The sequence below is a fragment of the Cotesia glomerata genome, linkage group LG3, assembly GCF_020080835.1.
Source record: "Cotesia glomerata isolate CgM1 linkage group LG3, MPM_Cglom_v2.3, whole genome shotgun sequence".
NCBI lineage: Eukaryota > Metazoa > Arthropoda > Insecta > Hymenoptera > Braconidae > Cotesia > Cotesia glomerata.
The window spans coordinates 2,586,746-2,612,192 of record NC_058160.1 but is presented as its reverse complement, the minus strand read 5'-3'; the positions used below and the strand labels follow the sequence as shown (position 1 = coordinate 2,612,192).

Below are 25,447 nucleotides of genomic sequence, written 5' to 3'. Positions count from 1 at the left end.
ATAAAATAAAAATTGTCAACAAACATAGAAACTACAATTATTGTCTTTTTAATTTATTTATTATTATTACTTATAAGATAAAAAAATTTCAAAAAATTATATCATAGCTTGTACCTGATAAATCTCCTTTTGGCAGTAATCAATAAATTTATTTATTTTTTGTTATACTTCACTTCTTTGCAAGTTTTAAAAATTCTAATACTATTTTTGGTAGAGTGAATTTTTTTTATACCTATTATCAAGACCTAACGATTAAATATCACTCTACCCCGCATTCCTAATTTGGAATTTATAATAATTAAAAAATTATTGAAAATTTGAAACAAAAAATATTAGACGCGACAACGAAACTTGATTTTTAATAAATAAAATTAATGAACGCTTAATCAGAATGAATATTTGTGGATTTTTAAGAAGATAGCAAGCTTTGATACTGAATTATTAATTGTGAATCAATAATCACTTGCACTAAAGCGTTATTACGTATAAATATACTCTATACTTTATTAACAGAAAATTTTATCAAAATTTTTGTCAAAAAATTCTATTATTAAAAAAAATTAAAATTTTTAACAAATCTTTTTCATTAAAATACTTTCATTAAAATTCGCGGGATTATTTTCGGCTAAAAAAATATTTGTGTAAAAAAGTAAAATTATTTTTTAAGCTTTAGAAAATATATTTATAATTATTAACTTACTCTAAGTCTACTCGTATATTGTGTATTATATATAAAATGTATATAAAAAAGCTAATAATTAATAACTAAAAATAAAAATATCCAGCTTTAGGAATTAATCCATAATTAGTAAACAATTGCTCGTGTCTTAAACCTTGCATTTAATTTTGAAATAATATATAATAAAATTTCGCAAAAAAATTGAGAGCATTTTTGTTAGTCTGTGATGTAAGCGTCCTTTTTAAAAAGTGTAATTGGCTCGTGAATTTTTTACTAAAAATTATTTAAATTAAAAATACTAATTAGAAAAAATTTTTTTTCAATGTGTATACTAAAGGAATCATATCATAAAATGCGCGTCAAAATATAAATAGTGCCAAAGTGATAAGATTTTTTTGAATAATTAAATAATCTGAGTTTTAACGGTAACGAAAAATTTTAAACTGTAAATTAATAATCGAATAATTACTTAGATTTATGATAGTTGTAATTATGTATTGATTATAAATATAATAATAATTATTATATTAAATATATTAAAGTATAATAATAAATTATGTAGAATTCCCCGATCCTGCTACCGCGCATGACTGATTAAAAGTGGAGCCGCGGTATAATTCTCTTGGTTACCTCAAGTTTAATCGATTTAATAAAATATATCCTTTTGCAGATAATAAAAAAGTAGCAACAGATTAATTAATTAAATACCGAAAAACAGAATAAATTTATATTTGTAATAATTGACCGAAAATAATAAAAATAAATAGGATTCATTATTTTTTAATGGAAAACTTTTAAATAATTTATTTAACAGAAGAATATTGAAATATAGCAATAGTTATCCAAGTAACTCAAGTAATTATTTTTAAATAAATAATTAAAATTTATAAAACAATAGACTACGGTCGATATTATCACTTGGGTCTGATTTTAAATTAATTTTTTATTATAACAGTATTATAGACATAGTTATATTTAATAAATATAAAAAGTTAATAATAATGATTAATTTTAAGAAATAAGAATTGTAAAAATTGAATTTAAATAAAAATAAATAAAAATTATTATTGGGTTTGTTATTTATTCAAAAATTTTTATTTAAGTTTTTAATGAAAATTAAATTATTTAAAAGTTTTCTTCTGATTTTTTACGCTTGAAATATTTTTTTTTTTTTACAAAATGAAATTAAAAAATAATTTTAAATGTCTTTAATTTTATTACTGACTCACATGTCTATTTTTGGATTTTTTAATATATTTGCTTGTCATAAAAATATATATATAGAATAAAAAAAAGTCTAATTTAGATTAATGATTTAGATATGACTACTACCTTAGACAAGTGTTAAAAAAAATAATAAACAAAGAAATTAGTGATTAATAAATAAATTTCACCCCATTTTAACGTGAGAGATGAAAATAAAAATAGTAACTCTATAAAATAACACTTAGTAAGCTGTATACATGAATAAATTGGAGGTCGATTCGCCTAGCTGACCACATATTCAACTTATACATTTAAACTTGCATTTGAATACATGTTTGTATAATTGTATAGAGTTAACGTTTTTTCTACATACCATAGCATCGATCATCTCATTCGGCCGCAGCTCTCCGAGGGTAGCGCACCTGTTATATGTACAACTCCAGTATTTTATTTTACTCCGACACTAAGCAGTTAAATTTTTTATTTAAACGGATAAATAAATATATTTATTTACTACTAATATGCGATGGATTATAGACGTAAATTATTTCTAAGCGTAAGTACTAATATTTTTTTTACAAATTGTCCATTTCAAAAAAATATATTTTTTTATGTAAATTCATTTTTTATAAAAATTATCTAAATTATAGTTTTTAAAAATTGATAATTGTTTTTTAATTTAATAAAATTTTAGGCAAAAAAATTTTCAAAGGTTTTAATTCAAAAATGATAAAAAATTTTGAAAATTAATGAATTGCACGCCTCATAAGCGAACCATTGAGGTTGTGCTCTACTCTCGACATTTCAAAAAAAGCACTTTTCTCGAAACTTGAATTGATTTTTTGTTATTTATATCGCACTTACAGGTTAATATGAGTGCACTTATATCAAGTCAAATAATTTGTCAGGCACATAAAATATATTTCAATAACAATTTTTTTGTTTAACATAGTAAATAATAATATATTAAACATAATCTTTTCTGGACGTCCGTGTATGGATGGGAGTATGTGGCAGGGAAATTGGTCGAAAAAATGATCGTACCGGAACAATCTTTTTTTTTATTATCTAAAGTTACACACGACGGACTTTCTCAATTAATATGAGCGTTCAATTCACTGTTGTTAAATTATTATTTATAAAAAACTACACAGAAAAAAAGGTTCATTTGAGCCAAGAAAATATTTTTCTTTCTAATTATTTTCTTGAGTGAAAAAAAAAATTTTTTTTGACACAAGAAATTTCACTTATTCCAACAAAATTAATTCTCTTGCTTTAAAAAATACGTATCTTGATCCAAGAAAATTTATTTGAGTCAAGAAAATCTTGTTGTTTTGAGAAAATTCAGCCTCTTGCTCCAAAAAATTTAGTTCTTGATAGAAGTAAATTTTCTTGTCTTGAGAAAATTTCTCTTTTACTCCAAAAAATTAAATATAAAAATAGAAATAAATTTTCATTAATTAACATGTCAAATGGGAAGATCAAATAATATTGAATCATTTTTTTTCATTCAGTATGTATAATTGCACGCTAAAATAATATAAAATGGGTATCAAATATTCAAGAGAAAAATTTTCTCAAGATGAGAAAATTTTTTTCTGAGCTGAAATAAGTGGCACTGCTTCCCTAAAGTGTCTAAAAATCTTGATCAAATATAAAAATTTATTGTATCAAGTATTTATGATAATTTGAATTAAGAAAAAATTACTTCCACCAAGAATAGAATTTCAAGAAAAATATTTACTTCGGCTAACACAACTTCGGTCTTCTTTCGGGCACCCGAAAATTTTCTTGAGGCAAGAATTTTGTTCTCCAGTCAAGAAATTTTTCTTTCTGTGTAATATATGACTGTGGATTTTGTTGTATATGTATCTATACATTTTATTGTAGTATTTTTTTTCCTCACCTTAGAGTTATGGCGTCACTAAACCATAGCAGAGTTTTCTGTTGTTTGTTATTTTCCTTTTTATATTTTATTTTGATCAATTTTATTGTGAAAAATGAGATTATGAGGCGTGCACTTTTGGATTTTCCAAACTTTTTTCTTTATTTTCAGGATGGATGTGAGCGCATTAATACCAGCGGGTCTACATCGAGAATTAGATATTTGTGCAGTAACAGCAAATTACAATAAGTTATCCGAAAATTTACGAAAACTGACACCGATAGCAATCCAATGCGCTATTTTTTGTGGAGGATCAAGATGCAAATACGAGAATCCAAAAGCTTGGCCGCCTGTACACATGGCTATTCGAGATATTTTCTCACATTGGTAGTGTCTTAATTTTTCTCTATTTAAAATTAATATTAAATTAAAATCAAGCACTAAAAAATTTAATTAGCAAATACTTGTCTGCATACATTACTAAGTAAATGTATATTTATACATGTATATATAATTCAGATGTTGTTGTTATTATTGTATAGGGTTACCGACGACGTATTAGCGATGGCACGTCCAAGTACGGCGCAGCTATTAAAAAAACACGTGATATCACAATTTCAAGAATGGAGTATAAAAACTATTATAAATTTACAAACACCCGGTGAGCATGGAAGTTGCGGCGGTCCTCTCGAGGAAAGTGGTTTCACTTATGATCCATCGGAATTTATGAAAAATTCAAGTAAGGATACATTTTTGTCATTTTCAAATGCATAAAATAGTTTTTTTTATTTTTTTTAATTTATAAACTTTGTAATGAAAAGGACGAGAGTTGAATTTAAAAGTCGAGGGTTGGATAAAAGGGTAAATCGTTATCAAGTTTTTTTGTACATAATGCCTAGACTTCACTGAGAGATAATACTTTAAATAAATTTATGGGTAGCATGCAATGCACTGAACAATTTGTTTTTTTTTTATCTACATCTAGAGGTACAAATTCGTGACGAATTTTAAAACTAAATGTAATTAATGAAATTTAGTATGAAAAATAAAATTTAGTTACAATCCAATCAAGATCTAAAACTATGTGTCAATTAAATGGAAGCGTTTAAATAAATTGTTAACCAAAAATATATACCGTCTTAATTTTTTGTAAATATGTCGCTTCTTGGCATTGAATTTTATTTTTTATAAAGCACGGTCAGTTAAAATTTTAATAAAAAGCCAAAGTAATTAGTTTAAGATCGAAAATTTCTCAACAAATCTTCAAGTTAAAAATCATAACAAAATTGGGAATTGAGACGGATCAAAGCTCTCATAATGAATTTTACAATTTTTATATAGCTAGTAAGAATTTGACTAAACTTTTGACGGGCTCGATAAACTCGTGAATCAACGATGCGGCTTAAATTAATTAATTTTTCTCAATAAATCAATCTTAAACTTGTCAGAGTATCTTTTTTGTTCCCTAGCAGGTTTAGACATTTTTTTTTATTTAAAAAATTACTCTAAAATTCGTCGAACTTTCTTTAAAGGTCCCTAGCACATTTAAAGAAAATATTTTTGTCACAATTTTCGGAAATAATAATACTGAGTTTCATTTGTAAGGTCTCAAATTACGAATTTCAACAATTATAACACTACTAAAATACATTTTCCAAAAAATTTTTAAGAAATTTGAACTTAAAAAATAATGATCAAGTGAATTAACAGCCCTAAGAATTTAGCAAACTCCGATGAATTAACTTCATCAATTGTCTCAAAATTGTTTCTCAAATAATTGTACAAAAATAATTTTTAAAAATTTAATAAAATCATATGTTACAGTTTATTATTACAACTTCACTTGGAAAGATTACGATCAAGCAACAGTTGGAAAATTACTGGACATGGTCAAAGTTGTAGCGTTTGCAGTGCAAGAGGGCCGTGTCGCTATTCATTGTCATGCAGGTGAATAAAATTTTTTCTTTCATGATTTTAGAGTAACCCAAGCATCACATAAAAAACTTTTGACTTTTTGGTAAATTTTATTTAACAAGAAGTCAAAAATTAATAATTGTCAACTTAAATTCAACTAAATATTAGCAAAAAAATTTTTGTGCCGCTTGAGAATATATTTTTAAATTTCTCTTTAATATTTATATTTTACGGTAATGAAAAAATTAAATCATACAACTTTCATGTAAATAAAAGACTAAACAGCTAGTAAATCCGAGATCGGAGTACAAGTCACGACAAAACCGAATCAAAATCGTGACATGCAACGGTGACTATTAAATACCGATTCCAATCTGTCCCACCGTAAACATATAATAAGTAAAGTTATTTAAATAAATAATTTAGCGATAAATATCACGCCGAAAACTGAATGAATTTTTTTATTATGGATTAATCAATTAGTATACTTGCTATAAATAGTACCCATAACTAGAGTCTTATCGATCTTTAAATCACCTCCTACGTGTTTTTGTCATCGAAGGCTGCAATTATTATATAAATAGTAAAGCAACGATACAAAGTAAAGCTTGTGACATCTACAATGTAAACAATGCGTCTCTATATATTATTACTATGTACTACTAGAATATCAGCAGATCAATTATTTAGGCCTGTCACTTATCTTTGTTGTTTTACTATTAAATTTAATATCATTACCATAAAAGCTCTTTTAGGTTGATATTAAAAAACTGACAAAAGTGTAAAGAAGTTCATTATGTTAAATGTTTTGTTTGAATTGTTTGAAACTTCTACAGAAATTATTTTCAAAAAAAATAATTTTACACGGCAATTACGGCTATCTTGGCTGCCGGAAGTTAGACACTTGGTCAGAGTCAGTGAGTTAGATTACCTAGATAAAGAGTAGAAATATTTTATTACATTAAACTGTCTGTACGGATCTCCAGTTTTGAAATTTGGTCAAGGTTTTTAAAGGCCGTTTATATCGGTAAGAATTTTTCACGGATTATCTTTTATATTGAGTTGAATAGATTAATCCACAGATTCGGTAGAATCTGGCGCCAAGTTCCGTTCAAATCCGTTGTAAACGGAGCGCCAGACTACCGACTGTGTTTACTGTAAGCAGAACGGTATTTCGAGGTTGCAAAATTTTATTTAATTATATGGTTCTCCTTTTTCCAAAATAATATATTATAAAAGTAATTTATACTTTATTTTACTGATATTAATTAATTATAATCAATTATAACACTTAATTCACTTAAAATTATTAAATTTTATCAGCACAAACTATAGTAAGCCCAGAAATTTCGATCCTGACTTTTTTTCGATGGGGAATATCAGCGCCACAGACTAGATAAAATAAAAAATGTGTAGTAATCCTTCCTATAGACACGCAACTACAGTAAAAGTGATTCATAGCTTGCATCTATGGCCGCCAGGGTGCACTGGGATTACATCTACATAAACTGTAGCTTTAAGGGGATAGTTTGCAGTAAAAAATGCAGTCAACACGAGATTTAAGTTGTTATCAATTGTAAATTTTCATTATAATTACAAAAAATACTAAAATCCGAACAAAAACAGTTTCACTGTAAAAAAGTCGCACCAAGTCCACGTTCATAAGACTATTAGAAAAAATTTTTTTCTTTACAAAGATACAAAATAAAAATTAAAAAATCCGAGTAACCGATATGATTGTTTATGATTTTCGGAAATTAAAAAAATTTTTGTAAATTTAAAAATTAAAAAAATTTTAGAATGTACTTGGTGTGCGTCATTGTGTATTTCAATTTTTTAAAGTCCTAGTAAATAGATTTTACGAATTTCATTAAAAGTAAAATATTTTGCAACCGCGCACACTAAATACGTTCTAAAATTTTTTAATTTTTAAATTTACAAAAATTTTTAATTTCCGAAAATCATAAACAATCATATCGGTTACTCGGATTTTTAATTTTTTATTTTGTATCTTTTGTAAAGAAAAATTTTTCCTAATAGTCTTATGAACGTGGACTTGGTGCGACTTTTTACAGTGAAACTGTTTTGTTCGGATTTATTATTCAAGAAGAAGTTTAAAAAAGAAAAAAAAAAATTAATTAATTTTTCGATTTTTTTTAGTTGAAGCATTGTACAGAGAAAAAAGTAAACTGTAATAAATAATAGTCGATTTATAATAAGTAATGATCAACTGTTAAAAATTACCATTTCAAACAGTAAAATCGTAATTTTACACAGTAAAAAATTTTGCGTCATTGCGTCAAAAAATTTTGTGTTAAAAATTTTTATGTTAAATATTTAACACTTTTTTGTGTTAATTTAACATTTTTCTGTGTTAATTTAACACAATTAATGTTAAATTTACACATAAAAGTGTTAAATATTTAACACAAAAATTTTTAATACAAAATTTTTTGACGCAATGACGCAAAATTTTTTACTGTGTACTATTCACTTTATAATATTTATCATTTAAACGCTACAATTTATTCTTTAAATGGAAGAAAATACTATTTCAAACAGTAATATTCGCTATGTGAATGTCGAAAATGTTAAAGTATAATAATTAATAATTTTGACTTTAATATTTATCATTTCGTACCTAAAAAATAATCGCATTATATGTAAAAAGTATAAAATACTGTTGCTAAATTTCTAATACAAGCAACGTCAATATTTACAAAGTAAAATGGTAAATTTTAAACGCAACGCTAAAAATCAAACTATAATTATTGACCTGCTTGGACTGGTAAAATGTATATTTTAAGAGTAGAATTTTTACTATTTCAAATGTTAAATTCTCCCAGAGTGAGATCCCCTTCTCCTCATCTGAGTTCCCCTTTTCCTCATAGTATAGACTATAAACTTAAATAGCAATTTTTACTGTTTGAAACTGTAATTTTTTAAGATGAGAGAATCGTTATTTACTATAGTGACAGCTACTAATCAATTATTTTCGATATTAAATTATAAATTGTGGCTTTTACACTTTCTACACTGATAGAAGGATTTGTTTATAGTTAAAAATATTTGTTAATATTTAACAAATCATTCATTAAAGACCACTTTTTAGTTCTTAACAAATATTTCTTAGTATTTAAAAAGATTTATTAATATTTAATAAATGAATATCAGATTTATTAAATACAAACAAATCATTTTAAATACTGAGAAGTATTTGTTTAATAGTAAAAAATGGTCTCTAATAAATGATTTGTTAACCATTAACAAATATTTTTTAATACAAATAAATCCTTCTATCAGTGTACATTAAGTTCTGTAATATTTATATTTTTGCCACCCCGATGTCCGCTGTACTGTTTGAAACTATAAAAATTAACCGGAATCCAAGTGAATTTTACAGTTTACTTTTTTCCGTGTAAAGTCCCTCATCCAAATAATTAATAAAATTAAAAAAAAAAGAAATTTCATATAAAAATTTTTTTTTGATAAATATGTCTATGATTTATTTTTAGTAATTATAAAAATACAATCTCAAAATTCTTGTTTTTATTATTGAAATAATAAAATTATGATTAAGAATTTTTTTAATATTAAATTTTCCTCATAAAAAAATTTATAGATCTCAATGATAAATCCTGAATGATAGTCTAATAATAAAAGTGATAAATGAATTACAGCATGACAGAATTATCTATTAATTCTCATACGTGATCCGAGTCAATAAATAGAACCAGTAATATTGCATTAAATAATAAAGTTATAAATTAGAGATTGATATTATCAATACTAAATTATAATATCAAAAATCTAAATATATCGTGTTGATATTTAGATAAATCAATAAACCGTATTTACGTCCTTGAATGAAATTAAAAAATATGAATAGAAAAAAAAGCGGAATATTATAAATATTAATCTAAATCGACGTTTCTAACCAGCAATTTAAACTTTACGATTTATTGATTTACGTTAACCACCAACCACCCAGGGCTCGGAAGAACTGGTGTGCTGATTGCATGCTACCTGATATACAGCCTGAGAGTGCGAGCCAACGACGCGATACGGTTTGTACGAAAAAAGCGGCCAGGTGCGATACAAACACGGGGGCAAATAAAATGCATCCAAGATTTCGAGCACTATATACTTCCACGGATGATAATATTCCCCACCAAGCCGGCAAACGGAGGACTTATCCGCAGAAAAAATAATTTAGAGACATTTTTAATGAAGCAATGGAATGTACTTCATGGATACGAGCAACGCACATTTAAATATATTCCCAAAATAGTCTTCGTTTTGTGTGAAAGAATTCTTCAGCTGTGCAATTGCCAGGACGACAATTCTCCAGCAGAAATTCAGTTTTTTATAAACGACACGCCATTTACCAATAAATTTATTGTCAGCGGATTAGAGCTGTTGCGTCAAGGGAAAAATAATATCAGGCCTTCTTTTTCCTGGGCTGAATGCCTCTCTCAAGCGTCCTTCGATTACTCTAGTAAGTATGACTAATTATTTGTTGAATTATTTATTTATTTATTTATTTATTCATTTATTTATTGATTGCCAATATATATAAAAAATATATACACGGAAAAAAAAAATGGAAAAATTAAATTATAGATTGTAAACGTGGCTCGTCGTAAAGAAAACTGGAAAAATTACAGTTTCAGATTGTAATTATTACAAATTTTATAAGAATAACATTGTAGAATGTAATATTTACATTTTAATGTAATAATTACAATCTGAAACTGTAATTTGTCCAGTTTTTTTTACAACAGGTCACGTTTATTTACATTATATACTGTAATTTTTCCATTTTTTTTCCGTGTATAATTAATTAGAATTTAATAACTAAAGAAAAACGAATTATTGATGGATATTTTATAAAAAACATTTTGTTTTTCAGATAATTCAAAAAAAGAGGCTAGTATTTCTTCGCGAGACACATGTGAAGACATTAAACGCTTGGATGATGTTTTTTGTACGTCACCCGACTCTCCGTCATGTTCAACTAGTTTTCCAGGTGAAAATTTTCATCATCAAATTTTAATTTTATTGATTGTTTAGTTTTGACTAATTATTTTGGATTTAACTAGCTTTAGATGATAATTATATGGACGATGTGCTAGCTGATGGGATCCACGGGCAGGATTTATATGACAATGATTGTTACAAGGAAATTCAGTCGCAATTGCTGCTACAAACGGCCGCGCAAAAAGAAGAGTTTGAGTATGTCGGGATTGATGAAGTTGTCAACGCGTTGCTTTGTGATAATTCCAAGTTGACCGATGATGAGAAAAAAATTTTTTTACAGTATCAGGTAAGATCTAATTTTGTGAAAAAAGTTTTAAGGTAAAAGACCCCATTAGTGGCACCTTTAACCCCTGTTAGTGGCACTTTTTCTTTCAATGAAAAAATGTTCTACTTGGAATAAAAATTTAAAAATTTTTTAATCTAAAGGTCTTAAAGATTAGAAATAATATATCGATACTGCCATTTTAATACGTCGTATCCCACATTTAGAAAATTTTACAGCAGACGGTAAAAACGATTTATTTTTAACATTGATTAAATGGGATTTGACAGATGAAAATATTTATTTAAAAATAGTTATTAAACGATTTGACCTTTAAAATTTTTATATGACTTGCATAATATTGTTATGATTCCATTTTTCAAAAAAAGTCAATTTGTCAAATTTTGTGGGATACGACGCATTAGAATGGCAGTATCAATATTCATTATTGAAATTAATGATTTCATTGATTGAATAAGTACCAAAATCAAAGAAAGTATCAGTAATGATTAATTTTTGAGAAAAAATTCTAGTTCAAAAAATTCATTAAAAATCACGATCAATTTTTTTTTTTATATTATTTATGAATAATTATTAAAGTTAATTAATTAACTTAATTAATTAATTAACTAATCAACTAATTAACTAATTAACTAAAGTTAATTAATTAACTTAGTTAATTAATTAACTTAGTTAATTAATTAACTTAGTTAATTAAAAGTAAATTTTTTTCAGCTTTAAAACAAAATTTTTTTTTAATTATTTACCAATAATTGAAAAAAATAGAACATATTTTTTTTTAAGCTTCATTATTGTCAATTATTCAGAAATTGCTAATTTTTAAAGACAAATAATTTTTTTAAATCATTGATTCTAAAAAACTGTTTTTAAATGCAGATAGACCTGAATAACAAAAATTCATCATGGCAACGCCTGGAGTTGGAAACAAATTTACGTGTCCTCGGAAATTTATTGTACGAATGGTTAGAAACGTTGAAAAGACCAATTTTAGATACGGAAGCGTTGAGCCAAATAGTGATACGAGGTTCAAGGCCGCAACAATGCTTGCTGAAGTTTGAGCCTTGTAATCGATATCTGCTGGAGTATCTACTACGTTTCGTGTCACGTCTCCGTCCTTTGTCGACGGATAAACAAACCCTAATAATAAAGCGAATCATCGCGTCACTTACACATCAAACTGTTTGGATTAGGAAAACTTTGATGCCTTCAGGTTGACTGTTAAATTACAATTAATTGAATACTGATTGTGCAAGAATTTAATGTCGAACAATTTAGCTAAAGTCATTATGATTAATTTTTTTCAGATAAAAATTTTCAAAAACTACGCGGCGGGACTGCTGGTAAGCTGACGGACTTTCTCGTAATGCTTTTAAATTTGATCGAAGAAATAAACATTCAAGACTACAGTCAACGTTCTTTGTCATCGTCCAGGTGGTCTATTACAAGTAGCCGCTTGCAAATTATTAAAGACATGGATTGCGAATGAAAGTTCAAATTATGATCAACTATTAACTCTTTCAGTCGCTTGAGAAACATTTAAACATTTGCCCAAAAATTTCTTAAATTTATGTTGATTTTTTATACTTAAAAAAATACTTTAATATTTTGTTTGAATTTAAAAATTAAAAATTATTAACAAAAATTAAAATATAATTTTGTAAATATAAAATAGTAAAATTTTTAACGATACCATTGCTGATGCAGTTCTGCAACTCGTCCTCGAGCTTCAAGCTTCTGGTCCTTAGTTTTGATGCAACAAAATGAATCTGAACAAAAATATGTGTTAATATATAAAAATTGTAAATTTTTTATTTTTCTGAATTTATATGAAAATTAATTTAGCTGATATTTAATAATTTTAAAAATTTTTTTAACAAATAAATTATGGCAAAAAAAGTTATAAAAAAAATATGACATGTAGAAATTTTAAAAAATTAAATATGCTATTTTTTAAAATTAATTTTCTGGAACAAATTTATTTGTAAAAACAAATTAAAAAATGGTCAAGTGATTGTTAACTTTAATATCATTGAATTTATCTACAATATACCTTTGGTCAAAAGTAATTTTATTTATTAAAAAAAAAAAATTAACCAAGTGTTATTGACTTACCAAATAATTTTTTTAGTTCTTGAAAATTTTTTTATAACTGACACTCGCGAACTTATACAAAATTCACAATTAACTACAGACTGAAAACTGGAATTTAACTAAAACTTTTAATTATTCAACGACTAAGTATATTTCACGCACTAAAAACTTTTTTTTAATTATTATTATTATTATTATTATTATTATCACTTTACTTTTCATATTAAAATTTATTTAAATTTTATAAATAATGTCGGACTAATGAACTTTTTCTCGCGCGTTTTCCTTTAACGTATCGCTTTTTATTTTTGCTCGTTAATTTCTAAGAATTAAATTATTTGTTAACAAACTAACAATGTCATCATTCTTTTCATTACAGTCAAAAGTTTTATATTAGTAAATTAAAAAAAAAAAAAAAAAAGTAAATTTAATCATACGTGAAATTAATTTTAAAGGAAATTTATGATAAAATAATTGATATAAAAATATAAAATTGCAAATTCAAGATATTGAAAATTTCCATTGATAGAATAAGTCTATGGAAATCAAGTTAGCCGACATTTCAAAATTTTTAGAAATTTTTTATTGAAAAAATTTTAATTAAACAATTAAAAAAAATTTTTCACATGTAAAAAACTATAAGTGCAATTATTTAGAAATATTTTTTGAGTTGTAATTTAATTAATAAAAAAAATTAAAAATTTTTAGACGTCTGCTAACTTCAGTGTCATATAAGACTACGATTTTTTTTATAAATAAACGTCTTTTCTTAAATTAATACTTAAAAAATAAATTTACTGAATTTATTCTACAGAAATTTTTGAAATATTAATAAATATAAGCAAACAAGATGGCAGTGTAGTGTAAGTTAGTCGATATGTTACTAAAAGTCGGTAAAAAAAATTTACTGCGCCGTATTTTCCGTTGCCTAGAGCCACTCTGCGCATGCGCCATCTTAAAACTTGCGCATGTTCAATAAACTACATTGGTAGCTTTTTTTTTATAACAAAAATTATTTTATTTAAGAAAATAAAATTCGAATCAAGAAATATATTATTAATTAATTATTTTATTTTATTTAGTAGAAAAAAAATTTTCTGTGAAGAGGCCCGCTTTTTTTTTTGCTTAAAAATAATCACAATAATTGAATTCCGAAGACAATCAAAACCTTGAGTATTTTGATTGTTAAGATAGTTTTTTAAAAATTAAACAAAAATATTTGCTTCTAAAATTTTTATCAATATAAAATTCATATGTAATTAAAATGTGCGGAAATTTATGAGATAAAATCTAAAAATTATAACTTTAAAATTTATTTTTTAATTTTTTTTCAATAAAAAAAAATAGAATTTCTATAGTTTTATCAATAATTATTTTCATCGACATTATTACGCCATAAATAATTAATAAAAACATTAGTACTAATATAAGTACTTTGTTTTTATAAATATTTATCAAACTTCCAACAAAAATTCCGCGGCGCATCAAAATGGCGGGCGCACCTACGTTTCGCAACGTTGTCATAATGGACATAAAAAATATACTCTTAATTAATAAAAATAATCAATTATTTCTTACCCAAATTACCAATTACCTACTCGCTAATCTACAGTTACTAAAAAACAATCCCGATCTGCTAAAATTAATTAATATTTAAATCATTTAATACAAGCTCGAAAAAAGCAGCGTACGCCTAGGGAGTTTGAGTTCATTTGGCGCTTGACGTCTTCTTTCCAACGGCTCTTGCCTACAAACTGCGCCGAGCTCTCCCGACTGTTACCGAAGCCACCCGATTGTGTCCGAAATCTTCCGAGGCTCAAACTGACTTTATAAAAATAATTAAAATAAAAAATAATAATTTTTAAACTCTTGAAATAAATAATTAAAATTTTTTACAAACTAAAAAAAAATTAATTATAATTAAAATTTTGTTAGTAAAAAAAATATAAACTTCGTGAATTTCCGTAAAGTGAAAAAAAACATGGCCGATCATTTACCAGACCAGCATGTCGTCCTCGTTAAATTCTAATTTCTTTTCCTCATTACTTATAGATGATACAACTTATTGGTAATAAATACACAACAATCGACAATGGATTTAATATTTATTATACATATTAACTGATTGGATACATGCAGCGTACCGTACATACAATAAGTACTCGCAAGTAAGTATAGATAAACTAAATTGTAGATTTAAGATGTTGAAAAAAAAAAAAATTAAAATAATAATAAAGTTAGCCGACATTTTTAATTTTTTAATTCCGCTTCATTTATTAAATTAGAACTAAATATTTTTTTTAAATTGCACTTACAGTTTTTCAAACTTTTTTTTTGTTTGTAATCATTTTTTTTAGTAAAAAAAAAATATAAAAATTTTTAAATATCAGCTAACTTAATTTTCATAAAATTAAACCATTGCTCTACTACGTCCCGGTTCAGTTTAGGCTGAGCAACGTTTAGTTGAATGTTGGATACCAACACGTTCCGAGGAATTGCACAAATCAGCTGATGACGTAACAAACGACGAACGTATACACATCGGGACATAAATACATATATTGATACACATGTATACATATATGTCTATATGTACTTTCATTCTCATTGTGTCGTAGGCAAGTGAGTTAATGTTTAATACTATATACAGAGTAATTACTTTTATTGAAAATTGAGATTGAGAGACATTAAATAATAAGTGGGAGAAAATATAATGGCGATTTTATTTATTCGGTCATCGTATTTTTTATTCTCCACTATGTTTCAATAATAATTACATATTATATATTCATAGACAAATATATGTGTCAGTATACATGTATTGGTTAAATTTCAACACTTCCGTTTGCTGATTTATTATTTATTACAATTTATAAAATATAAATCGTTAATTAATATTTTTATTTTTATCACTGGTATCATTATTATTTATATTAATAGTAATAATAATAATAATAATTAATTAGTGACTTATTATTATGAAACTAGCCAACTGAAGGAACAAAAAATGGAAACATTGACACGTTTTTACTGAATCACAAGAGCACATTTTTAAGTCGGTGCTATTTTAATAGCTTTACTGTTAAAAATTTATCAGTTAATTTAATTACATATTGTTTTATATATAGTCAGGTCCAGATCGAGGTTAGGAAACTTTTGAAAAAATAATTTTAACTACAAAAGGACAAAAAGGTTAAAAATGAGTGTCGATGCGTATGGACCCAGTAGCCAAACTTTGACCTTTTTGGACACCGAGGAAGCCGATTTAATTGGAGCAGATACTCAAGGCAGTGAATTTGACTTCACAGACTTTACTTTGCCATCTCCGAGCCAGACTCAGGCTTCGCAACATGATTCCGCTCAGAGTCAGCCCAACCAATCTGTCCAGGTACTAGCAGCAAATTTTATTTATTTCTTTTAATTAACATATTTTTGTGTTACTTTTAATTTTAATTTTTAATAACTAGCTTGATCTAATTAATTCTCGCACATGCGAGATTATTTTTGTCCACGTCAACAAAATTTATTTATTGACTTGCAATATTTTACTTTAAACTATTATTTATTATTTATTATTAATTAATTAATAATGATAAAAATATAATTTATTTTCTAATAATGATTATGATAAAGATTTAATTACATATCTAAATAATTAGCAATTATAATTGAGAGGAAATGAACCACGTGATTTGTCCTCAATAACTTATTTATCTTATTCGTTTAATTTTTAAAGAAAAATTTTATTTGACTTTATCTTATGACTAATTTATTTATTTAATTAATTATTTACTAGCACCTTGCAGTCACTATGTGACTGCCGTGACTTGTTAACTATAATTTTGCTTTGTTAAATAATGACTTTTGTTAAGTTGCACTGTACTTTGTTAACTATTGACATTTATAAAGATATAAGCTCATCCCGATGTTACCCTCATCAAGAGCTTTCATTCGAGTACCCACATGCATTTTTTATATATTGTTCATATATACATATATATATATAATAATATATAAATATATAAAAAATTGATGTGGGTACTCAAATGAAAGCTCTCGATAAGTGTAATGTCGGGGTGAGCTTATATCTTCAAAAATGTCAATATTTCACTAGATATTTGTTAAATTGCACTTTACTTTCTTAAACATTGACATTTTTAAAGATATAAGCTCATCTCGATGTTACACTCATCAAGAGCTTTCATTTGAGTACCCACATGCATTTTTGATATATCTTTCATATATACATATATATAATATATATAAATATATAAAATATATAAAAAATTGATGTGGGTACTCAAATGAAAGCTCTCGGTAAGTGTAATGTCGAGGTGAGCTTATATCTTCAAAAATGTCAATACTTCACAAGATATTTGTTAAATTGCACTGAACTTTCTTAAATATTGACGTTGTTAAAGATATAAGCTCATCCCGATGTTACACTCATCAAGAGCTTTCATTTGAGTACCCACATGCATTTTTGATATATTTTTCATATATACATATATATAATATATATAAATATATGAAAAATTGATGTGGGTACTCAAATGAAAGGTCTTGATGAGTGTAACATCGGGATGAGCTTATATCTTTAAAAATGTCAATAGTTCACGAGATACAAGGTCATTTCTTAATTATGTATCTAGAGATAGGAAATTTTCGAATACAGCCTAAATATTTATCATTATAAATTTACTATTGGTGAAAATGATATGAAACTATGAAAAGGCACAACTCCAAGTCAAGACTTTTCCAACGATACCAAATTTAACCATAAAACCCATTTTATCATATAAATACACCGGCCACAAAATTTTGCTTATTCTCTTAATAATATATATTTATTTAACCAATTTCAGATCAATGGAACTAACGGAAGCTCAGCATTGGACTTGAAAATATCTGGTGCTGCTCAAAACCTCGCAGAGTTACAGTTTGAGGAAGAAGAAGAGGAGGCTTATTACAACCGTGATTTGCCGGATCATGCGTGTAAATACTGCGGTATTCACGAAGCTTCGTGTGTTGTTATGTGCAATGTTTGCAGGAAGTGGTTCTGCAATGGACGAGGCAACACATCGGGGTCACATATTATTAATCATCTTGTTCGTGCTAAGCATAAGGAAGTTACACTTCACAGGTATTAATAATTTAATTAAGAAAAATTATTATTAATCCAAAAAAATTTTTAAATTTTTAAAATTCTTTGTTAAATTTTCTAATATAATTATTAAATAAACTAAAATTAAAATTATTCATACAGAGATGGACCATTGGGTGAAACAGTGCTAGAGTGCTACTCTTGTGCCGTAAGGAATGTCTTTGTCCTCGGTTTTATCCCAGCAAAAGCCGACTCTGTCGTGGTCTTACTTTGCCGACAACCATGTGCTGCTCAAAGTTCATTAAAAGATATGAATTGGTAAGTCTACTTAAGAAATTTTAAGGAGACCCGGTGAAAAAATTTTTTTTTATATCAAAATAACAACCAAAACATTTGAAATTTTAAAAGACTATTTTATTGCAATTTTACTGTATAAAAATTTTCTTAAAATTTATAATTCAAAAATTATATTTATTACAGTTGATTTGTTTTTTTTTTTAATTAAAATAAAATTTCAAGTGTCAATAACTGGGTCTTTTACCTTAGTAGAAATTTTTTTTTTAAATTAAAAATTATCACTAACAATTAAACTTCCTCGAATTTAGGGATCAAGAGCAATGGAAACCGCTGATAGAAGACCGTAGTTTCTTATCATGGCTCGTAAAAATCCCTTCCGAGCAAGAGCAACTCCGAGCGCGTCAAATATCCGCTCAACAAATAAACAAACTCGAAGAGTTATGGCGCGACAACGTAGACGCAACTTTCCAAGACCTTGAAAAGCCTGGTGTCGATGAGGAACCCCAGCAAGTTTTACTACGCTACGAAGACGGCTACCAGTACCAGAACATCTTCGGACCATTGGTAAAACTCGAGGCGGACTACGACAAGCGGCTCAAAGAATCTCAGACCCAAGAAAACATCGAAGTCCGCTGGGACGTGGGCTTGAACAAGAAAACCATCGCTTACTTCATGCTCGCAAAAACCGACGGTGACATGAAATTGATGCACGGAGACGAGCTAAGACTCAGATACCTCGGCGAGCTTCACAAACCTTGGTCCGGAATCGGCCATGTAATAAAAATCCCGGACAACTACGGCGAGGAGGTCGGAATCGAGCTGAAAAACAACTCAGGAGCTCCAACAGAGTGCGTCAGTAACTTTGTCGTGGACTTCATCTGGAAGAGCACCAGCTTCGACCGGATGCAATTAGCCTTGAGGAAGTTCGCCGTCGACGACACTTCCGTCTCTGCTTACATCTATCACCGCCTCTTGGGCCACGAAGTCGAAGAAGTCCTGTTCCGTTGCCACCTACCAAAACACTTCAGCGCTCCGAACCTTCCCGACTTGAACCGATCCCAAGTCTACGCCGTTAAGCACGCAGTACAGCGCCCCCTGTCTCTTATTCAAGGCCCTCCTGGAACGGGCAAGACCGTCACCAGCGCCACAATAGTCTATCAATTAGTAAAGCAAAACGGTGGCCCTGTTTTAGTCTGCGCGCCTTCTAACACTGCCGTGGACCAACTTACAGAAAAAATCCACAAATCTAACTTAAAAGTCGTGCGCCTCTGCGCCAAGTCTCGGGAAGCAATCGACTCTCCGGTGAGTTTCCTGGCGCTGCACAACCAGATCAAGAACATGGAGACCAATACTGAGTTGCAAAAGCTCCAACAATTGAAAGACGAAACCGGAGAATTGTCATCAGCAGACGAGAAGCGGTACAGATTATTAAAAAAAGCTTCAGAAAAAGAACTTCTGGAAGCCGCTGATGTAATTTGCTGCACATGTGTTGGAGCAGGTGACCCACGGCTGCATCGTTTGAAGTTCCACTCAATATTAATCGACGAAAGCATGCAAGCAACAGAACCCGAATGTATGGTCCCGGTGGTTCTCGGAGCCAAGCAGTTGATCTTAGTTGGTGATCATTGCCAACTGGGTCCTGTGGTGATGTGCAAGAAAGCAGCTCGCGCTGGCTTGTCCCAGTCTCTCTTTGAACGCCTAGTAGTTCTGGGAATTAGACCCTTCAGACTAGAAGTACAGTATCGTATGCACCCAGACTTATCCCGGTTTCCTTCAAACTTTTTCTACGAAGGCTCGTTACAAAACGGAGTTTGCGCTGACGAACGCAAGCTCGTAAAAATAGACTTCCCCTGGCCGGTTCCGGAGAAGCCGATGTTCTTCTACGTGACTCAAGGCCAGGAAGAAATCGCCGGTAGTGGGACTTCTTACTTGAACCGCACGGAAGCTTCTAATGTTGAGAAAATAACTACGAGGTTCTTGCGCTGCGGAGTCAAGCCCGAGCAAATTGGTGTGATTACTCCTTACGAGGGTCAGCGAGCGTACTTGGTTCAGTACATGCAGTACCAGGGTTCCTTGCATGCTAAGTTGTACCAGGAGATTGAAGTCGCGAGCGTTGACGCTTTTCAGGGCAGAGAGAAGGATATTATTATCATGTCCTGTGTGAGGTCTAATGAGCATCAGGGAATTGGGTTCCTCAACGACCCTCGGCGGCTTAATGTTGCTCTTACTAGAGCTAAGTATGGGATTATTATTGTGGGGAATCCAAAAGTTCTGTCCAAGCAGCCGCTCTGGAATCACTTGCTGAATTTTTATAAGGAACAGAAGGTTCTTGTTGAGGGACCTTTGAATAATTTGAAGGAGTCGATGATTCAGTTTGCTAAACCAAAGAAACTTGTTAACTCTGCGAATCCTGGGTCGCACTTTATGTCGACCTCGATGTACGACGCGAGAGAGGCTCTTATTCCCGGCTCGGTTTATGACCGCACCGGACAAGTTAATGGGCAGTCGCATAATCCGTATTATCAACGGAACATCCCGCTGGATATGTTCAGCAGGACTCATGATACTATTAGTTATATCAGTCCAGAGCGCGCTCAAGCTGCGATTAATAACGTCCCGGTTCCTGTGGGGATGTTCATGAACATGGCGCATGTTCCTCCCAGGTTAGTTAGTTAGTTAGATATATATTTATTTGTCCTTAGAGCCGAAGCTCCCTCAAGGTCATCAATAAGCAATACACTTTTTATGTATATAAGTATTAGGGTGGCGCCAAAAAAAACCGACTATTTTTTTTTAAGACTCGAGTAAAAAAATGTTAGTTTTTGATGTTTTAAGAACCCTCTTCAAAGAACAGCTTGAAAAAAAATTTTTAAGAGGTCGCTCCAAATTTTTTTAAATTTCAAAAATCGAAATTTTTTTCTTTTTTAATTTTTTTTCTCGTTACGTCATAATTTTATAGACGAAAAAAAAATAAGCTCCTGAAAGTTTCAATTTAAAATTTAAATTTTGAAAGGTCGCTCATAATTTTTTTTTAATTTTAGAGTCAAAAAATGCTAATCCAATTAAATAGTCACTAATAAATTAAAAAAAAATTATGAGCGACCTTTTAAAATTCACATTTTGAACTGAAACTTTCAGGAAAACCTTTTTTTTTTGTTTATAAAATTATGACGTAACGAGAAAAAAACTCGATTTTAAAAAAATTCGATTTTTGACGATTTTTGAAATTTAAAAAAATTTCGAGTGACCTCATTAGAATTTTTTTTAAGCTGTCCTTTGGAGAGAGCTCTTAAAACATCAAAAACTAACATTTTTTCACTCGAGACTCAAAAAAAAAAAAAAATAATCGGTTTTTTTGCGCCACCATAGTAAGTATACAGTATTAAAATACAATTAAAATAGTACTCTCAGTTTGATAACATAACAACAGTAAAGCAAGGTTTTAGAATTACCTAATACAGTAGTTAATAAGTAAATTAATAAACACTTTGAAACAGAAATTATAATTAATTAAACAAATAAAATAATGATTTTAATTGTCATTAGCAAGAAAAAATGAAAAAGAGGCATTTTGAAATTCGGGAAGACTATCCGCAGTTGTCAGCCCAGGTGGCAACGAGTTCCAGACACTTATGCCATCACGGAAAAAAGTAAACTGTAATATTCACTCGGATTCCGGTTAATTTTTATAGTTTCAAACAGTAAAGCGGACATCGGGGTGGCAAAAATATAAATATTACAAAACTTAATGTAGAAAGTATAAAAGCCACAATTTATAATTTATTATCCAAAATAAGTGATTAGTAGCTGTCATTATAGTAAATAACGACTCTTTCATCTTAAAAAATTACAGTTTCAAACAGTAAAAATTGCCATTTCAATATATAGTCCATATTATGAGGAGAAAGGGAACTCAGATGAAAGAGAAGGGGGTCTCATTCTGGGAGAATATAACATTTAAAACAGTAAAAATTATACTTTTAAAATATACATTTTACCAGTCCAAGCAAGTCAATAATTACAGTTTGATTTTTAGCGTTGCGTTTAAAATTTACCATTTTACTTTGTAAATATTGACGTTGCCTGTATTAGAAATTTACTAACTTTATTTTATACTTTTAACATATCATAACATCATTTTTTAGGTACGAAATGATAAAAATCAAAGTCTGAATTCTCAATTATTATACTTTAACATTTTAGACATTTACATAGGGAATATTACTGTTTGAAATAGTATTTTCTTCCATGTAAAGAGTAAATTGTAACGTTTAAATGGTAAATATTATAAAGTCAATAGTAAAATCACGATTTTACTGTTTGAAATGGTAATTTTTAGAAGTTGATCATTACTTATTATAAATTAATTGTTATTTATTACAGTTTACTTTTTTCCGTGTACAGTTTCAAACAGTAAAAATTGCTATTTCAATATATAGTCCATATTATGAGGAGAAAGGGAACTCAGATGAAAGAGAAGGGGGTCTCATTCTGGGAGAATATAACATTTAAAACAGTAAAAATTATACTTTTAAAATATACATTTTACCAGTCCAAGCAAGTCAATAATTACAGTTTGATTTTTAGCGTTGCGTTTAAAATTTACCATTTTACTTTGTAAATATTGACGTTGCTTGTATTAGAAATTTACTAACTTTATTTTATACTTTTAACATATCATAACATCATTTTTTAGGTACGAAATGATAAAAATCAAAGTCTGAATTCTCAATTATTATACTTTAACATTTTAGACATTTACATAGGGAATATTACTGTTTGAAATAGTATTTTCTTCCATGTAAAGAGTAAATTGTAACGTTTAAATGGTAAATATTACAAAGTCAATAGTAAAATCACGATTTTACTGTTCGAAATGGTAATTTTTAGCAGTTGATCATTACTTATTATAAATCAACTGTTATTTATTACAGTTTACTTTTTTCCGTGATGAATTATAAAAGATTGTTCATACATATTACTATTTGCTCTTGGCAAACGCAAGTAATCTTGTCTAATGTCACCTCTACGCATTGATACATTAAGATATTGAAGTCCTGGGGCAAACAGCTGCCGATAATTTAGCCTTATTTCTTTGAAAAACAAATATGCTATGAAGTAATCTCTTCTCTTACTTAATTTTAGCCACCATAATTTATTATAATACGGGGTTACATGTTCATATCTGGATAATTTGAAAATAAATCTTACGCAAGAATTCATTTTTCTTTGTAACCTAAGTAGCAGCTTTTTCGACATGTTAGTAAACCGCAGCACAACAATAATAAAAAATCCGGAATATAAGTGTAGTGACTAATTTTACTCGCAATTGTTCATTAAATATTTCATTGTTAATTTTAGGTTCTACAATCAGCACCAGCAGGCCTTGCAAGCGAGACAGAATGTCCAAAGGAACAGGAGAGGGGTTAAGAAGATGCCAGTTGGACCCAGAATGGGCAAGTTCAGTCAGAGTGATATTAACACCCAGCCGTATAATAGCCAAGGAGGAGCCTTGCCGCTTACGCAAGGCACTACTCAAGGGATGTCTCAGCCTGGGTTTAGTTTGTCCCAGCCGGGATTATCTCAAGCAGAGTTGTCTCAGGACTCGTTCGCGGTTGGCGATTTTCAGTCCCAGATGGACGGACTGCTCAGTCAGGACTCGACTTATCAAGGAGATAGAAGTGGGTTCTATCAAGGACAGTCTCAGCCCAGTGGACAATTCTCACAGCCGTACTGAACGGCGGTAAATATGGGGTGGGAATGTACGCTACGCCATTTTGTCGCGGGAGCGACTTTCTGCAAAAGGCTCATTTCATAATGATGATGATAAAGATTGATGATGATTGTGGGTTGATGGCGATGATACATTCTTGAACAGGGGCGATTAATAACGCTGAGATGAAGGATTTATTGAAGCTCTGGATTGATTATTTAATGTTGTTAATAACGGAGTTTTTATTGATTAAAGGATACTGATATGATGGTTTTATGATGATTGAGAGCTGTCACCCTCAGCGGTTTTATTAACAAAATATATTAACAGATATATTTATCAAAGGAGGATTGATGGAGAGGATTTCATCGATTATCGGGGGATAAGGTCAGTAATTGAGAGATTCAGATTGAGGTTTTATTAAAGTGGTCGTGTGCTATCAATGAGAGTTAGACTTTTATGTTATTAATTATTATTACTATTATTTTTTTTTCTATAAAAATTCCAACAAAATTTATTAGTTTTACAGTTTTTATTTTCAATCAATTGGTTTTTTTTTTTAGTTACTAGAATTAATAATATAAAAGAAATGGAAACGGCTTTGATAAATAATAATAAATAAAAATAATGCACCGACCTGAAATCCTTCGATTAATCGTTAAAAAAAAACATCAATTACGTTTATTATTATAATTATTATTAATTGATTAAATTTATTATTATTACTATAATTATTGGAACTATGTTTAATTTTTCTATTTAAATTGATTAATGTAATTCGAAAATACGACGAAGAAACACAGCGCGCTTCCTTTTAAAATTATTATTTTTTTTTTTTTTTTTCGTTAAAATTATAATTCAGTCTGTTAAAATATATTTTTTTGGAAAAAAAAAATGACAATACAATTTTATTTTGGTTATTTTAAACTTCGTCGGTAAAAAAAAATGAATACTATATTTTGATGTAATATTATTACTATTATTATTTTTGGTTTAATTCGTTCTTTATTTATAATTAAATAAAATATAAATGTATAGAGTATAAAAGAGAAAAATATATATATTGAATATATATTTATATTTTTTCCGACCAACAGCACACCTCTAAATGAAAATTGTTGAAAATGAAATTAAAAATATAAAAGGAAAAATTAAATCACTGTAAAATTAAATCGTACCAATAAATGTGATGAAAAAAAAAGTCGAAATGTTTATTTTTTTTCAAGACAATAATC

The 25,447-nt window shown here is 28.5% G+C and overlaps 2 protein-coding genes across 6 annotated transcripts; both read left to right on the top strand.

Moving 5' to 3' along the window:
• Nucleotides 1-2,264: 2,264 nt before the first annotated feature.
• LOC123262113 (protein tyrosine phosphatase domain-containing protein 1-like) lies at nucleotides 2,265-12,594 on the top strand. Of its 2 annotated transcripts, none has more exons than XM_044724178.1 (9): nucleotides 2,265-2,441; nucleotides 3,942-4,157; nucleotides 4,313-4,509; nucleotides 5,595-5,717; nucleotides 9,676-10,182; nucleotides 10,597-10,713; nucleotides 10,793-11,010; nucleotides 11,884-12,217; nucleotides 12,312-12,594. In XM_044724178.1, exons 2-9 carry the CDS (start codon nucleotides 3,943-3,945, stop codon nucleotides 12,491-12,493), a joined length of 1,893 nt encoding a protein of 630 aa, XP_044580113.1. In that variant the 5' UTR covers nucleotides 2,265-2,441; nucleotide 3,942; the 3' UTR covers nucleotides 12,494-12,594. The 2 variants fall into 2 exon arrangements, with proteins under 2 accessions (XP_044580113.1, XP_044580111.1); XM_044724176.1 differs by having other exon boundaries at nucleotides 10,787-11,010.
• A 2,487-nt stretch (nucleotides 12,595-15,081) lies between these two features.
• On the top strand, nucleotides 15,082-24,315 carry LOC123260358 (regulator of nonsense transcripts 1 homolog). 4 transcript variants are annotated; one of them, XM_044721404.1, is made up of 6 exons: nucleotides 15,082-15,266; nucleotides 16,231-16,486; nucleotides 17,964-18,241; nucleotides 18,365-18,520; nucleotides 18,808-21,162; nucleotides 23,861-24,315. In XM_044721404.1, exons 2-6 carry the CDS (start codon nucleotides 16,298-16,300, stop codon nucleotides 24,234-24,236), a joined length of 3,354 nt encoding a protein of 1,117 aa, XP_044577339.1. In that variant the 5' UTR covers nucleotides 15,082-15,266; nucleotides 16,231-16,297; the 3' UTR covers nucleotides 24,237-24,315. The 4 variants fall into 4 exon arrangements, with proteins under 4 accessions (XP_044577339.1, XP_044577338.1, XP_044577337.1 ...); XM_044721403.1 differs by lacking the exon at nucleotides 15,082-15,266 and adding an exon at nucleotides 15,535-15,716; XM_044721402.1 differs by lacking the exon at nucleotides 15,082-15,266 and adding an exon at nucleotides 15,535-15,720.
• Nucleotides 24,316-25,447: the final 1,132 nt, after the last annotated feature.